The sequence below is a fragment of the Electrona antarctica genome (assembly GCF_951216825.1).
Source record: "Electrona antarctica genome assembly, chromosome: 7".
In the NCBI taxonomy this organism is placed as follows: domain Eukaryota; kingdom Metazoa; phylum Chordata; class Actinopteri; order Myctophiformes; family Myctophidae; genus Electrona; species Electrona antarctica.
This window is the reverse complement of record NC_136812.1, coordinates 7,317,744-7,335,817: the sequence shown is the minus strand read 5'-3', so window position 1 is coordinate 7,335,817 and position 18,074 is coordinate 7,317,744. Positions and strand designations below refer to the sequence as shown.

The 18,074-nt window shown below is 44.3% G+C and overlaps 1 protein-coding gene across 1 annotated transcript; it reads left to right on the top strand.

The window, feature by feature from the left end:
* Positions 1-702: 702 nt before the first annotated feature.
* LOC306926794 (eukaryotic initiation factor 4A-II-like) lies at positions 703-18,052 on the top strand. Its single transcript, XM_079506229.1, has 11 exons — positions 703-746; positions 1,344-1,404; positions 6,000-6,132; positions 8,421-8,572; positions 12,473-12,641; positions 14,002-14,111; positions 15,385-15,528; positions 15,889-16,026; positions 16,753-16,842; positions 16,988-17,067; positions 17,222-18,052. The coding sequence occupies exons 1-11, from the start codon at positions 715-717 to the stop codon at positions 17,364-17,366; spliced, it is 1,254 nt and encodes a 417-aa protein (XP_079362355.1). The 5' UTR covers positions 703-714; the 3' UTR covers positions 17,367-18,052.
* Positions 18,053-18,074: the final 22 nt, after the last annotated feature.

The following is an 18,074-nucleotide window of genomic DNA, read 5'->3' as shown; positions in this document are numbered from 1 at the left end:
TGTGAGATAAACCAATAATATGATAAATAAACTGTATAATAAATTATTACAAGTTAAAGCACATTAAGGTCCACATACAGGCTACAACACCACATTTCAGAAATGTGTAAATAGACAGAAGCTTACTGCCTTTAATGTATTGTTATATTAGGCAACTATACTGTTATTATACTATTATTATCTGTACATAGCGATGTAATGTATACTTATATAACCACACTAGCGTGCCGTGGAGCAATTCTAGGGGCATCATTTTAATATTCTGAGAATTTCTCTGACTGCCCCTGCATGGTTTGAGTTTTAGGAAACCCCTTCACAGCTTTATGCTTTATTCCCTGTCCTATTTTACTGCAACAATATCCCTCCGCCACGGCATGTAGTTCTCATACACACACAGACAAACGGTTCTTATTCCGTCAACATTTTTGGGCTGCAATTAAAAACAACGGATTTCCCCCCGTCCACCCAAATAGAAGTGTTTTAGAGCTGTGTAGTTGTTTTGTTATTTGTTATAATAACGCCTTTGTTTACCGGAAACCGTAGTTCCGGCTGGTCGCGGGCTGAAGTGCCTGCGTGCGCGCGCGTGCGTGTGTACGTGCTTGTGTGTGTGTGCGTGCGTGCGTGTGTGCATGCGTGCGTGCGTGAGAGAGAGAGTCAGAGAGAGAGAAGGATGTGCTTCCCTTTTAAATCGGGCTCTGTAGCTTCGGTCGGACCATGTCAAGCGATTCTGCTGCAGATTACACCAGGTAAATAAAAACAACACATCATCATAATGCAACACATTATGCGTTCGTTTGCATTAATACTATCACAGTGAAACATACTATTATAGTGCTGTGCTGTGGCCATAACGTGCATGCACAAAACGGTGTTTTTCTTATTTTACACGAACCATGGACAGCAGCCAGCCAGCCCAGGCAATAACATATTGCGTACAGCTTGTTAATGCAGTGCGTACTGCTGCTTCTGCTTGTCATCTCCTTTAACGCTAGTTGACATTTTTTTAGTCCTGGTTCTCATAGAAAATATGAAAAGCTTAACGAATTAGAGAAATGTACTGAACTGAATAATCTCTTTGTTCTGCCTTTTTGTAGAAGTGTATTCACACATCTGTCTACATTATTATAACAGTACACTGTGTTTAGGTCATGGTAATGTTTTGGGGCTGTGGTAGGATCCCGATCTGTCACTTATATTGGTGTGGTGTTTGCATCGTTTTGAGAGATTCTAATGGCTGCTAAGGAATGCGTGAGCCACTGTGGCCTGCAGCCCTGCAATGTTACTGCAATGTGCTGTATGTGTCCCAAACCTTATGCCACTTTGTCCTTGTTTTGTCCTGGAAGCTCTAAAGACAGAGACCATGATGGAGGCCCTGATGGAATGGAGCCTGATGGTGTCATTGAGGTGAGGCACCACCAGTACCACCATAACAACAACAAAACATACACTCTTGTAAACATGATATGTTCAAATGTAAAAATGTGGATGTTTAAAATTATATTGATATACAAAAAAATATATAACTACAAATGCATTATAATATAATATAATTTCCTTTTTAACCCATTTTGGACTGAGGTCGATAAAAAAAAGGCTTCTAAATAAATAAAAAAAATCTGAAAAACCTATGTTTCTATACCCCCAGAATTATCTCTATTGGGCCACGGACCCCCATCTCAAAATATGTAGTTCCAGGGACCCCCCCCAGAAGCAAATATTTTAGTTAAAAATGTTCGCTCTGAAATATATATTCAATGATTTGCGCCACATTTGAGCTATGAGCTTGTAGATCTGCTATTTTTCAATAGCAGATCTACAACATAATGTTTAAAACACCAAAACCGCCCAAAATGGGTTAATATCACAAACCATGTAAATTTGTGCATGTGCACCTCTCAGCGCTTTGGTATGAAACCAGTTATGCAACTGCAACTGTCTGGGTCTTAAACACACATACCGTACACCTTTTTCTTAGAATGTAGGGTAATTTTCTGAAGTAGAGCACCGAGGTGCACACCTGCACAAACCTGTTATTGCTTATACTCTTAGATTCCATCCTGTACTTATGTTCATATTTTCACCCAGATACTCACTGTTGAAGGGCTGTAGATCCTCACTGTGTGTGTGTGTGTGTGTGTGTGTGTGTGTGTGTGTGTGTGTGTATTATATATACTGTATATGACTGTAACAACATTGTCATGGACCTATTAGCGTTTAAAATTTTATTATTATTGTCTCCGCCAGGCGATAGCTTGTCGGAGCATATGTTTTCGCACGTGACCGTCCGTGTGTGTTTGTGTGTGTGTCCTTCCGTCTGTTACCAGCTAATCTGGCCCGGTTGCTACAAAAGTGTGCACAGTCAGCACACACCCTCCCCCTGGATGCCAATTCTGAAGCTCTGCCCCAGATTTTCAGAATGGCCTGTTCTAGCACCACCACAACATTTTGTTTATATTACTCACAGATTGTATCCGTACGTCATGCAAATCGGTACACGCTATCTTTATAGTCTATAGTCATGTGATCAAGACGGATCTGTCAGATTTTCCATATTCCATCCCGATTGGCTAAGGTTGGCCTCCAAAGTTTGCGGGATTGGCTCGTTTTGAACAAAATGCCTCAAGTCAAATCATGAACGCAGCTTGCAATTTACGTGAAATGTTGCACGCACATTGCTTATTAGGCAGAGGAATAAATCCCACGCTATATAACATTGGTCTGTTAAAGTGCTACCAGCTGGTGGATTTTTTGCAAAACACATTTTTGGAACAAAATGCCTCAAATCGTGAATTTGAACGTCCAACTGTCAAAGGTGTAAGAAGAAATGGCACCCTTTTCACATTGGCCTATTACAGCGCCACCAGGAGGCCACAATAACCTACCTGACCTGGTGGAGAGCCGGAGACCTGTGCTCAGAGGAGGAGCACTATTTCTACTTGATCTTGTTTTGGTGCTTGATTCTTACTCTAACCTATTACCTCTCATATGTTTCTCACTACCGTTGCTACCATGACACTGAATATCTCTCCGGGGATCAATAAAGGTTTATCATATCCTAGTCCTACTCTAGGTCCTACTGCCCCTGGGCTTGACAAACACCACTATAATGCACCAGGATGTGGCCCAGGTGCGACTCCTCTGATTGCCTCCTTGGCTGTGGGTCGTCAACTACTTATAGAAATAGAAAGGTAGACGCCTCCTTCGGCTCTGGGGCGTCTGTATCTCAAGAGGAGGCATCTACATGTCGAAGTGTCCTTGGGCAAGACACTGAACACTACATTGCCTCCAATGAGTTGGTCGGTGTGAGCTCGCCACCATTGGTGTGTGAATGTGCGAAGTGAGGACGCTGGCGTCGACTGTTCGCCGCTTCACCTCCCAATGTATGAATGAATGAACCATTGTAAAGCGCTTTGAGCACTTGGTAAAGCGCTATGAAAATGCAATTCATTATAATTCATTATAGGCAAGCTTCTGTGACGCACGCTGTCGCGGAAGCTTGACTTCCGCTTGACTTCCGCCTTACAGAGCGATGCGCGTCGTTCCAATGACCTGCAGCGGCCAATGAGGCATCTAGGTTTATATATCTATGGTCAGCTACAAGTCAGTGGCAGAAGTATAGAAACAAACCAAATGAAGTGGAATGAAATGGCACTCCAAAAAATACAAATGAAGCCTTAATCAGAGCTGTGAAGAAGGCTCTGGCTGAAAACTTTAGTGGCGCCTGATGCAGAGATAGATAGATAGATTATTTATTTCTGTGTCATGCACCAAAGGTGCCCATGCAGCCCACATGGACTTACAGGACATCATTGCATAGATGTACAATAAAATAAAATAAAAACCCGTACAGAACATTATGTCTTTTTCCCAAGTCTTGCATATGAAATCTGCTAAAAAGAAAATACCTTTCTTAAAACACAATTCAAGTCTTTCATGGTCATCCAACCAGAAAAAGTTGTAGAATAAATAAAAAATGTGCATCTGAGTCAAAAGTCTTGCTTTTTCTTTTTTTTATGTATCTATTTTGGTGACTTAGGGTTACGTGTAACTGTTAAATCTATAACTGTTACTCCAATTCCTTCTATATGTTTACACATTTTACATTTTAAAGCCACTCTTATAGCATACTGTAAGAAAATTGCAATCACAGCTATTGAATAAAACCTATAATGTTAAACTCTTTGAGTGTAGAAATATAACCAAATACACTCAGAGTTACAGATGCATAAATTACCTAAAATTGAGAAATGTAAAGCAACTCAGGTAAAGAACTGTCGAATATTATTATATGAAAGAATATTATGAATACAGTATTCACTCTTGTAATATGCAATAGTTTTCTTCGTATAACACCAGAGTAGCCATGCAGTGTGTTTAAGAAACCATGCAATGTAAACAAATGGACACACAGCTATAACAATGCTCCTTAATCAACATGTGAGTACAGTAGTTCACATCCATGTATGGCTTCATTCACACGTATCAAACACCAATCAAGCAAATGTTTGGTCGTTTTTTAGTTTTTTTAGGCCACCACAATGCTCTTCCAATGGGAGTTTTTTTGATTGATTGAAATATTTATTAACAGTTTGCAGAATTACAGTACATTTCAAGCACAACACAATACAAAGACTGTTAACTGTGAGTGGACGACCCAATAAAGCATTACACTTGTTTACAAGAGGGTCCACCTTGTTCAATTCATCACAACATTTAGAGACGTACAAATAGACACTTCTATATAGCCAAAGAACAGAACAGGAATAAAGGGGGTAAAAAGGGAAAGGAAACATATACAGTGAGGGGAAAAAGGGGTGGGGGGGGGGGGGGAGTCACATGGTTTGACCAAACATTTGTGTTTGATTACTGGTGGTGTTCTGCCCCTCCCCCCCGATCAAACACAAATGTTTGGTCAAACCATGTGACTCCCATTGGAAAAGCATTGTGGTGGCCTAAAAAAACAAAAAAACGACCACACATTTGCTTGATTGGTGTTTGATACGTGTGAATGAGACCTCGATGGGCAAGAGAAGTTAGCCAGACACTACATCTGGTTGGCACATGGGCGGAAAGAAACATCACCACAAATTAGACCTTTAATAATTGCAATGTTGGACTTTTATGTTGGACCTTAGAACCTTTATTTATTCTCGAAACGAGCATTGAGGTTCACCCTCATTTGCAAAGCTGCCGAGATTACACACACACAAAATCAGCAATTAAGACATAATCAGAAATACAAACACAAAAACAAATCTACAATTAAGGAAATGTCCATCCATCCATCTTCAACCGCTTATCCGTAGTCGGGTCGCGGGGTCAACAGCTCCACCAGAGTGCTCCAGACTTCCCTCTCCAGAGTAACATTAGTGACTTCCTCCTGGGGGATTCCGAGACGTTCCAAGGCCAGTGAGTCGATGCGTTTCCTCCAACTGCGCCTTGGTCTGCCCCAGGGTCTCCTCCCAGTGGGACGTGCGTTGAGGACCTCCCTAGGGAGACGCCCGAGAGGCATCCTAACCAGATCCCCGAACCACCTAAGCTGGCTCCTTTCCAGGCGAAGGAGCAGCGGTTCTACTCCGAGTCTCTCTCGTGTGATTGAACTTCTCACCGTATCTCTAAGGGAGATGCCAGCCACCCGTCGAAGAAAACTCATTTTGGCCGCTTGTATTCGCGACCTTATTCTTTCTTATTTCTTATTCTTTATTAAGGAAATGTATGGTCCCTAATTGATTTTTAACAAATAAATGTTGGGGTAATGTAGATGAAGTGCAATATAAAGTTGAAAATGGATTTTCAGCCTCTGAAACAGCTTGCACGGTACAGAAAGACACTGGACTTGATACAGTATCAAGTGGCTATCCTGTTCTACAATTAAATATACACCATCAAATCTCTCAGACTGTACAAATGTAACCAAATGGACTTGTAACTCAAATATGTATGAATCATACATTTTTGGTCACTGGACTTAACATTCTGTGTATATTTGTATTTTTCAGAGCAACTGGACTGAGATCACGGACAACTTCGATGACATGAACCTGAGGGAGACTCTTCTCAGAGGTATCTACGCGTACGGGTTTGAGAAGCCATCGGCCATCCAGCAGAGGGCTATCATTCCATGCATTAAAGGTAAAGAAACATGTACAATACATTGTACAATTGCACAGCACAGAGCATTCTGTTGGAACTGCAAAAAAGCAAGTTTGTGTGGAGTGGAGTAGTGAGGAATGAACTGATGCAGTATTAACCTTTACTGCACTGGGATTATGGGATTAACCACATGAACCCTGGGTCATGTCATAATAGTAGAAGACTTATTGAAAATAGCAGATCTAGTAATAGACCCCAGGGGGTCAATGTACATTATAAAGGGTTTAACCCATTCAAGCCTGACGTCGAAATTTAAAAAAAAAAGTTTTCTAAATCATGACAACTTTCTGAAAGATTTGAGGCACATTTTAACGATTTAAAAAAAATAGCAGACCTACAAGTTCATAGCGCGCCACTCGGTGGCGCGCTATGAGCTTGTAGATCTGCTATTTTTCAATAGCTAAATTATAACATAATGTTTAAAACACCAAAAGGGGTTCCCGCCCAAAATGGGTTAAGTTGTTACGTAGTCGTAGTGTAATAATGATGGTATACTTTACCTTCTTTTGGGAATGATCTAGCCTCAGGGTTCCAGCCTGATTCGCTGCGTTCCGTTGATTTGTTTTGTCACTCGCTACTCAGTCTGGTCAGCAGGCAGCAGACTCGCATTTCCTAACGTCACCTGTTACGTACGTAGCCACGTTGTTGCTGATACGTCAATTTAGCCAGCGCCACTCTATCCATGCTTCTCACTGTTATATAAAAATATACTGTTATATAAAAATAGCGCCAGCTTGAGACTAAGACTTGAGGTCAAAAGTAAACATTCATTTGATTCAGTAGTCCACTGTCAGATTCAGTAGTACACAAAAACTGACGGCTGTGTGGGGTGAGTTTAGTGAATGATAAAGGGATGTTGCAGGGCAACAGCAGTAGCTGTGTGGGGTGAGTTTAGTGAATGATAAAGGGATGTTGCAGGGCAACAGCAGTAGCTGTGTGGGGTGAGTTTAGTGAATGATAAGGGGACGTTGCAGGGCAACAGCAGTAGCTGTGTGGGGTGAGTTTAGTGAATGATAAGGGGACGTCGCAGGACAACAGCAGTAGCTGTGTGGGGTGAGTTTAGTGAATGATAAGGGGACGTTGCAGGGCAACAGCAGTAGCTGTGTGGGGTGAGTTTAGTGAATGATAAGGGGACGTCGCAGGACAACAGCAGTAGCTGTGTGGGGTGAGTTTAGTGAATGATAAGGGGACGTTGCAGGACAACAGCAGTAGCTGTGTGGGGTGAGTTTAGTGAATGATAAGGGGACGTTGCAGGACAACAGCAGTAGCTGTGTGGGGTGAGTTTAGTGAATGATAAGGGGACGTCGCAGGACAACAGCAGTAGCTGTGTGGGGTGAGTTTAGTGAATGATAAGGGGACGTTGCAGCCAGGACAACAGCAGTAGCTGTGTGGGGTGAGTTTAGTGAATGATAAGGGGACGTCGCAGGACAACAGCAGTAGCTGTGTGGGGTGAGTTTAGTGAATGATAAGGGGACGTCGCAGGACAACAGCAGTAGCTGTGTGGGGTGAGTTTAGTGAATGATAAGGGGACGTTGCAGGACAACAGCAGTAGCTGTGTGGGGTGAGTTTAGTGAATGATAACGGGACGTCGCAGGACAACAGCAGTAGCTGTGTGGGGTGAGTTTAGTGAATGATAAGGGGACGTCGCAGGGCAACAGCAGTAGCTGTGTGGGCTGAGTTTAGTGAATGATAAGGGGACGTTGCAGGGCAACAGCAGTACTGTGTGGGGTGAGTTTAGTGAATGATAAGTGGACGTTGCAGGACAACAGCAGTACTGTGTGGGGTGAGTTTAGTGAATGATAAGGGGACTTCGCAGGGCAACAGCAGTAGCTGTGTGGGCTGAGTTTAGTGAATGATAAGGGGACGTCGCAGGGCAACAGCAGTAGCTGTGTGGGGTGAGTTTAGTGAATGATAAGGGGACGTTGCAGGGCATTGATACGATGTCAAACTGGTGTTTTCCAGACTGAGTAGCGAGACTGAGTAGCGAGTGACAAAACAGATACACGGAACGCAGCAAATCAGGCTGGAACCCAGGCTAGGAAATATCTTGTGCATGAAGATAGTTCAACTGTTTTCCATCACTACAAATGGTAGTGTGCCTGAAATGCCTGTAGTTACAAAATCCTTGCAGAGAAATGTTTTGTTTGTTTGTTTGTTTGTTTGTTTTGTTTTTTGGTGGGGGGGGGGATCTAAAACTTGCAATGGGAGCAATTATCCACACCCACTGTGATTGTTGCTCTATTCCATTCCCCCACTCTACTCCCAAGGCTATGATGTCATTGCCCAGGCCCAATCAGGAACAGGGAAGACGGCGACATTCGCCATCTCCATCCTGCAGCAGGTGGACATCACTGACAAGGACAAGGAGTCCTACACGCAGGCCCTGGTCCTCGCTCCTACCAGGGAGCTGGCACAGCAGGTATAAGGCCACAGAACCACTCCGTTAGGCCCTGGTCCTCGCTCCTACCAGGGAGCTGGCACAGCAGGTACTGTAGGCCACAGAATCACTCCGTTAGGCCCTGGTCCTGCTCCTACCAGGGAGCTGGCACAGCAGGTACTGTCTGTAGGCCACAGAACTACTCCGTTAGGCCCTGGTCCTCGCTCCTACCAGGGAGCTGGCACAGCAGGTAGGCCCCAGAACCACTCCGTTAGGCCCTGGTCCTCGCTCCTACCAGGGAGCTGGCACAGCAGGTAGGCCCCAGAACCACTCCGTTAGGCCCTGGTCCTCGCTCCTACCAGGGAACTGGCACAGCAGGTAGGCCCCAGAACCACTCCGTTAGGCCCTGGTCCTCGCTCCTACCAGGGAACTTGCACAGCAGGTAGGCCCCAGAACCACTCCGTTAGGCCCTGGTCCTGCTCCTACCAGGGAGCTGGCACAGCAGGTACTGTCTGTAGGCCACAGAACTACTCCGTTAGGCCCTGGTCCTCACTCCTACCAGGGAGCTGGCACAGCAGGTAGGCCCCAGAACCACTCCGTTAGGCCCTGGTCCTCGCTCCTACCAGGGAGCTGGCACAGCAGGTAGGCCCCAGAACCACTCCGTTAGGCCCTGGTCCTCGCTCCTACCAGGGAACTGGCACAGCAGGTAGGCCCCAGAACCACTCCGTTAGGCCCTGGTCCTCGCTCCTACCAGGGAACTGGCACAGCAGGTAGGCCCCAGAACCACTCCGTTAGGCCCTGGTCCTCGCTCCTACCAGGGAGCTGGCACAGCAGGTAGGCCCCAGAACCACTCCGTTAGGCCCTGGTCCTCGCTCCTACCAGGGAGCTGGCACAGCAGGTAGGCCCCAGAACCACTCCGTTAGGCCCTGGTCCTCGCTCCTACCAGGGAACTGGCACAGCAGGTAGGCCCCAGAACCACTCCGCTAGGCCCTGGTCCTCGCTCCTACCAGGGAACTGGCACAGCAGGTAGGCCCCAGAACCACTCCGTTAGGCCCTGGTCCTCGCTCCTACCAGGGAGCTGGCACAGCAGGTCGGCCACAGAACCACTCCATTAGGCCCTGGTCCTCGCTCCTACCAGGGAGCTGGCACAGCAGGTAGGCCACAGAATCACTCCGTTAGGCCCTGGTCCTCGCTCCTACCAGGGAGCTGGCACAGCAGGTATAAGGCCACAGAACCACTCCGTTAGGCCCTGGTCCTCGCTCCTACCAGGGAGCTGGCACAGCAGGTACTGTAGGCCACAGAATCACTCCGTTAGGCCCTGGACCTGCTCCTACCAGGGAACTGGCACAGCAGGTACAGTAGGCCACAGAATCACTCCGTCACAGTACGTTTTAACAGCGGGAGACCACCGGCGAGCATCGCTTGAATTTCATTGGCTATCGCCCAATCGCCTACTATCGCCGGGCGACGTCGCCCCAAAAGATGAATTATTTGTATCTTTTCGGCCGGCGTTCCTCCACCCTCTTTTCGACCATCGTCTGTTCGCCTGCTATCGCCTCTATCTCCAGTAGTTGCCGGGTCCCATTGACAAATAATGCACTTCCGGAAAATTTGTCTGGCTGTCGCCCGCTGTTAAAACGTACTGTCGGTTCGAATCCCGGCTCCTCCTGTCTACATGTCGAAGTGTCCTTGGGCAAGGCACTGAACCCCAAATTGCTCCCGATGTGCTGGTTGGTACCTTGCATGGCTTCCGCTGCAATCGGTGTATGAATGTGTGTGTGAATGGGTGAATGTAATGCACAATCTATGTAAAGCGCCTTGGATAAAGGCGCTATATAAATGCACCATTTACCAGGCACACAGGTAATAGCACAACAGATGGTCTCTCTAAACTAAAAGCCTCCATATAGACCAAGGTGGCACTGACACTGTCATCAGGCAATCATTATAGTTTGCCTGACTTGCGATAGTCAGCCATTACATCAGCCAGGTCAGCTGATCCCCTGTTTGAGTATGTTGAATCAGCAGCAGAGCTTCTTAGAAAGGGAGAGCATTTGCCCCTAAAAATAGTGCGAGGAACCTTAAAAAGAATTTGGTCAGCATGTACCCGAGAGAGAGAGAAAGATAAAGTGAGGCAGAGAGTGAGGGTGGAAAAAGTGTGATAGAGACTTGCAGGCAATTTGCTAGAGCTGTCAGAACGAAGATAGTTGGGAATAGCATTTGAATATGCTTTGAATGTTGATATTGCCATTCAAAAATGTTCCTCTATAAATGTAATCTGTGACTTATTTCATGACCCACCAATGTGATAACAAATGCTTTCATCACGTCACACATGATCAACAATAAGGTTTGGGTGCATGCACGGCACACAGCAAGTTAAAATGAACATATTTGTCACCCAATGCATCTGTTCTGCGAGAATCTGCGCACTCGGCTGCGCGCCTGCGTGTGTCTGGCCATGCTGAGACTGTGACAGACCATGTTTGTTCACTGCAGTCTGCAGCAGGCAATACTCCTCACTTTCCATCCAAGATTTCACTTGAAAGTTACGTTTAAGAAACTGTCATAATTATGACAACAGCAAAAGTGAATCAACATAGTTGTCTCCACCAGGCCGAAGGCATGGGGAGAGAGTATGTTTTGCACTCCGTCTGTGTGTGTGTGTGTCCGTCCGTCCGTGTGTGTGTGTGTGTCCGTCCGTCCGTCCTTCCTTCCGTCCGTCTGTGTACAGCTAATCTCCGGCACCGTTAACCCGGTCGATGCCAAACTTTGCACACACACTCCCTGGATGCCAACGATGAACCTCTGCCCCACATTTTCCAGAACGGCCTGTTATAGCGCCACCATGAGGCAGCTTTTCACATTTATACCTAAAACTGTACCGATCTGCGTGAAACGTTGCATGCACACTCCCTAGAGGCCAAGGACAAACCTTTTACCTGCATTTTCCGCATCTGCCTTTTATAGCGCCACCAGGAGGCCGACTTTTGTAAAACACATTTTTTGATATTACTCCTCCAGATTCTGTCCAAAAATCTCACAAATCGTTACACAATATCTCTATGGTCATGTGCTCAAGTCGGATCTGTCTGATATTTCATATTCCATCCTAATTGGCTATAATTGGCTTTCACAGTTTGCAAGATTGCCCCGTTTTGAACAATAGCCTCAAATCATGAACGCAGCATGCAATTTACGTGAAATCTTTCACACATTTTCTTACTAGGCTGAGGAATATATCCCACCCTTTTCACATTGGCCTGTTATAGCGCCACCAACAGGTTGATTTTTGCAAAACACATTTTTGGAACAAAATGCCTCAAATCGGTACACATGATCTCTGTAGTCATGTGATCAAGACGAGTCTGTTGGATTTCTCAGATTGTACACTGATTGGCTAAAATTGCCTTCCAAAGTTTTCAGGAGTGGCCCGTTTTGTACAAAATGCTGCACATGTCCTGCTCATCCAGAATTCTATCCTCAGAGATGCTATGAGTGATCTGGCTCTGCATTTCCTCAACACAATGAAGAAAAGAAAAACATTCTCCTAAACATTTTGCCAAACATCACACACACTCCTATCCTCCTGGTGGAGACCTGTGCCCGGAAGGGCACTTTTTCTAGTTTAGTCTGTCACTACAACTTGGAAATGTTGTAGTGAGCCAACATCCACTTACAGTAAAGCCCACATGTTGCCTTTCTTTAAAGTAAAGACATGCGTACTATTATCCAACAGCATTAGCGGTGTAATGATATTCGTATTCGTTTGGTACACATTTGTGTTACAAATAGCAAACAAAACAATATGCTCTTTAAAAATATGTTTGTATATATTTGTAATATGTCTGTATCGTATTGAACCGAACACTGCATTTTGAAAAAAAAACGTTACTCCCCTAACGTAAACATGTTTATATTGTTTGTTACTTCATATCACAGATTCAGAAGGTGATCCTGGCCCTGGGTGACTACATGGGAGCAACATGCCACGCCTGCATCGGAGGAACCAATGTCCGCAACGAGATGCAGAAACTTCAGGCCGAGGCGCCGCATATCATTGTCGGCACACCTGGGAGAGTCTTTGACATGCTTAACAGGAGGTTCCTCTGTAAGTGCACAACCAATTGAACTACACACACGCACGCACGCACGCACGCACGCACGCACGCACGCACGCACGCACGCACGCACGCACGCACGCACGCACGCACGCACGCACGCACGCACGCACGCACGCACGCACGCACGCACGCACGCACGCACGCACGCACACACACACACACACACACACACACAAACATACAGTATAGAAGTTAATATACTGTAAGTGTAATGCCATTGTGGTGTATGATTTGCTTAGTCAAAATAGCAGGTCGAAAAGTGGGCGGAGGAACGTCGCCCGAAAAGATAAACATAATTCATCTTTTCGGACGATACTGGGCAATTAGGCGATGTGTCAGCCGATGCTCGCCCGCTGTTAAAACAGATCCACCAGATCGCCAACACCATTACCTAAAAGATAAAGCTTTGAGGATGCATGTCTTTGTTTACCGTTTTAGAGATTAGCTGGGTAATCTACTCTGTCCTTGCGGCGGACTCACAACAGCGTTTCTGTGGATCATAGGGAAAGGGAAACTTTAAAGGCATGCAAAATTAATATACTCAACTCTCAAAACCGATGAGAAAAAAGTTGGAATCGATAAGGTAATGGGTAATAGGGGCAGCAGTCCTCTAGACTCGCCCGGTACTAATTTGCACTTGAACAACTCCCTAACAATGACACACCTATTATATGCCAGTATTTTGGGGGGAAACTGCTTAAAGAAAAACTAAAACAAAAGTAGGATCCCTGCAAAATAATCAACTGTTAGTTATTGTACCAGCTGGAGTGGTGAAGGAAGTACAGTGGAGTACTGATGAACTGAGTACAATGGAACACAATGTTCTGGGGCTTTTTGTGTTATCCTTTTAGCGTAACGTTTGGCTGTAGCCTACCTCCTGTACTGTTAATAATTGTGTTAAGGTTTTCAATCAATCAATCAATCAATCGTGTGTGTGTATAAGACATGTCATACGTGCCTACACGGGTTGTGCAAGGACATGCTGTGATTGACAGCCTAAACCGAGCCTTAACCTCAGTGAAACTATACCTAAACCTAACCCTAACCTTAACCTCAGTAAACTTAACTTGCCCGGGGGCGTGGTTATAAGCACAACCCGTGTTGGATTTAGTATGTCGCGTATAAGACTAGAGTCACCGTGATGACCACACATCCTACTTTATAGTACCCATTGGAACATTTAACACCCTGCTCATGAGGTGACAGACTTTTTTCTTTTTCATTATTTCTTTCTTCTTAATGATTACATTCAAGCCAGGAGTGTTGTGGCAAGTTATTTACTTGAGAGAGATGACATTGGGCAAGCTGGTTACCAACAAAATGTTTTCCTCTCATTCTATTGCTCAGCTCCTAAGAGGATCAAGATGTTTGTCTTGGATGAAGCCGATGAGATGTTGAGTCGAGGATTCAAGGATCAGATCTATGAAATCTTTCAAAAATTGCCAACCAGCATCCAAGTGAGTTCGATTTTTCACTCAAGTTGAATTTTCCTTTATTTTTTTCCCCTAACGTTCTTTTTCAGCCTGTTTTTTGGATGGGGGAAATGGGCTTTGTCCGTGGGTGCATGGGTGCATGATATTGTTTGCATTTCCAATTGAAAAGGCGGTCCTGGATTACTGTAATGTGCATGGCCCTCATTTTGGTGCTTTTGTGTTTGGACAGAGTTGGCGCTGACACTCTTTCTTATGCTGTCTTCTGCCATGTGCCGTTGTGTTGATTGTTCATGGATTTAATTCATAAAGAAACGAGCATGGGCCAGCCGCCAAACCACGGTGTTCTTCTTTTGTTGTTTGCTTCCACAACAAGCTGTCAATGTACAATATCAAATTGAGATTAACCCATTTAGACCTGACATCGAAATTTAAAAAAAGTATTCTGAAATAATTTATATTCAAAGATTTGTGCCGCATTTTCACTATTTTTCAAAAATAGCAGACCTACAAGCTCGTAGTGGCGCGCTATGAGCTTGTAGATCTGCTATTTTTCAATAGCTAAAGTATAACATAATGCTTAGTTAAAAGTTAAAACACCAAAAGGGGTTCCCGCCCAGAATGGGTTAAGCATGCCCATGAGTTGTATTCATAAGCTCATTGCTGTCTTTTTATGGGAGAATGCGGCAAATGTTTTGAACCATCACATTGCTATTCTAAAGTAACGTCTAGTCAGGGTTTCTCTCCCAAAGACAGAAACCAGCCCAGTTGACTAGAGGCTATAGAGCTGGTGATGTCAGAAAGCTATTTCATCTGAATGTGCTTGCAGGTTAGCATGTGGTTTTGGGAATTAGTTGATTAGACACTTTTTATTGGACTGTCTCAGACAAAAGGAGTATTCTACACAGTATGAATTGTCAAACTTGAGTGCTAGACTCAATTAGTAGTGTTTTACAATGTAGAGCCCGACCAATATGGAAACGTTGAGCTGGAATATGAACATGTATATGTGGATTCTGTACTGATTGCAAGCTGGGTACTCAGCTTTTCAGAAACATTACATTTCAGAATCAGAATTAGTTTTATTTGCCACATCACACAATTTTACTTTAATTTTACTTTAATTTAGAAAAAAATATATTTTATGAGTGAGCATGTGTCATTGTAAAACGAAATGCATACACAGCTATCGATCCTACACGTCCTTAATTAACAGAATTGCCCAGAAAGGCAAATAACGAGCCATGTCCTCCTTAGCAGTTCTTTACCAGTCCTAATAAATCCTGTGGCTGTCCTCTAGGTGGTGCTGTTGTCAGCCACAATGCCTGCTGAGGTGCTGGAGGTGACCAAGAAGTTCATGAGAGATCCGATTCAGATCCTTGTCAAGAAGGAAGAACTCACCCTGGAGGGAATCAAGCAGTTCTACATCAACGTCGACAAGGAGGTGAGAAACTATAGAGGAAGCGAGGAGGGAGTGGAGGATGGTGGAGGAGGTTTTTAAAGAACAACACACACACACACACACACACACACACACACACACACACACACACACACACACACACACACACACACACACACACACACATATATACACACAGTATATAGATGTTTGGGGGAGATAATCTGATACTTGGGACTTGGGACGGACAACAGTCTCCGTCCTGAAAGCACTCTGCTAAAGTCATTCTGTCTTGAATTGGGCCTCATCAGTCTAGTCTGGCCAGCGTGATGCTGCCTGTATTACTACATCAAATTGCCAGATGAATCTGGCAGTCAGTAACTTCCCTCTCTCCTACACCAGGATTGGAAGCTGGACACTCTGTGTGATCTGTATGAAACGTTGACCATCACCCAGGCTGTGATCTTCCTCAACACTCGCAGGAAGGTGGACTGGCTGACAGAGAAGATGCACGCCAGGGACTTTACCGTCTCTGCACTGGTGAATGATTTAACAAAGTGCTGTGCACCTTACTCCTATTCTTAGTGCCTATTCTAGGCGTCATAAAATGTGAAAGTTCGGTGAACACAAGATAGATGGGCTATTTTCTGAGAAGAGATTTGGTGAAGATTCCTTTTTTAGTTTTTTAAAGAAGAGTCATAGGGTTTAAGTGCTTAATGTCAGTTTCAGGTGATACTAGTGAATTGTTTCAATATCAATGATGTCTGTTTGCTCCCTGCCAGTGTCTGTGCCTAGCACCAACCATGGAGCTATAGAGCGTTGCCCCCTTGCATGGCCCGGAAGAGAATTTGAAGTGATGCACCGAATATTCGGCCGCAGAAAATATTCCTATAGGAAATGGCTAAAAATGCATTTTCGGCCTATTCGGTTTCGGCCCGAATAGGCAGAAAATATATCACTGAATAGTGTATGCAATTAATGCATTCAAAAGAGCTGAATAAATGTTTTATGGACCCATAATAGTGATTATTATTTAAGTTAAGACCTCGGACAAAGACAACTCGGCTTCTGACAAATCATGGCAATAAACAAAATTTTTGGACCGAACATAAAGAAGAACACTTCTACACTTTTTAGTTTTTCTTCTAATTATTTGTTCGGTTTATTGTCATGATTTGCCAGGAGCCGAGACTGATAGTCTGCGACGCTCTATAGAGGAGCACATAATAAACTAAAGTGAGTAACAACATGATGCTGTATTTTCAGCATGGAGACATGGAGCAGAAGGAGAGAGATGTGATAATGAGAGAGTTCAGATCCGGATCCAGCAGAGTCCTTATCACTACTGATCTGCTGGTACACTTCTGCTGGGTTCAACTTCACATACACACAAACATACACATATATGTATAAGTTGCTCTGCATTTTAAACGTCAGTAGGAGTCAGAAGGAGATCATATTTCCAGCAGCAGTCCTAATGTTTTATTTGGTTTGTGTGCAGGCTCGTGGCATTGACGTGCAGCAAGTCTCTTTGGTCATTAATTATGACCTCCCCACAAACCGAGAGAATTACATCCACAGGTGAGGTGAAATCAAATGTATACATTCATTCCATTATGAATAAAAACCTACATTTCTATCACCTACGATGGTTTGAATTAGAACCACATCATGGTTATTTGTACGTTATGTTATGTTCCAAAAATGGGTTTGGTTTTCCTCCCTTTCATGACAGAATTGGACGTGGTGGCCGTTTTGGTAGGAAGGGAGTTGCCATCAACTTCATCACCGAGGACGATCAGCGGACACTACGTGACATCGAGACCTTTTACAACACATCCGTTGAGGAGATGCCGATGAACGTAGCCGATCTGATTTAGATGTCGACTCGAGTTGCTAGTTGCTTATTTTTGGTTCCATTTTTTAATGCGGCACCCACAATTTTGCAGAATATTATTACACGAGCATTGTGCTTATCTTATTGGAAGCAACTTATTGAATCTCTTTTTGTCTGAAATGCTGGAAGAGGATCCGAAATTTCCAGATATTGTCTAAAAGCAAAGCTAGCGACTGATCGTCGCAAGCTCCGGTGAAGGTGTGACGATAAATGTGTGGTTGTTCTGAGTCTCACTCCCCAGGTTTATTACAGAAGGGAATAGGACTCATTTAGATTGGTGATGGATTCACACTGTTGGTTTTCTGTCATGTATTCTTTTCCTAGGCCAATAGAGGCACATATAGTAGACATTCTCTATCATTTGATAGCTTACTTATGGACTAAAAGATACAAGTGCTGCGTCAAGTCAGCAGATTATGTGAAGCCGACATATTTATGGTTATTGTAGGAAAAAAGGGGTCAGAAGCAAACGTGACCCCTTACATATATTCAGCACTTTCTCATTGATACTTTTGTTTTGTGTGCAATGTATACACTATACAGCCTATTTAATCTCTTTTCCAAACACATGGGGACCGAGTATTTATCTGTGACAGGCGGCTCCACAAAAATATAAGCTCTTTGAATTGTATTGGATGGGTTTGAAAATAAAAACAATCATGGAATGTGGTTACTTGTTTCTCGTTCCTGT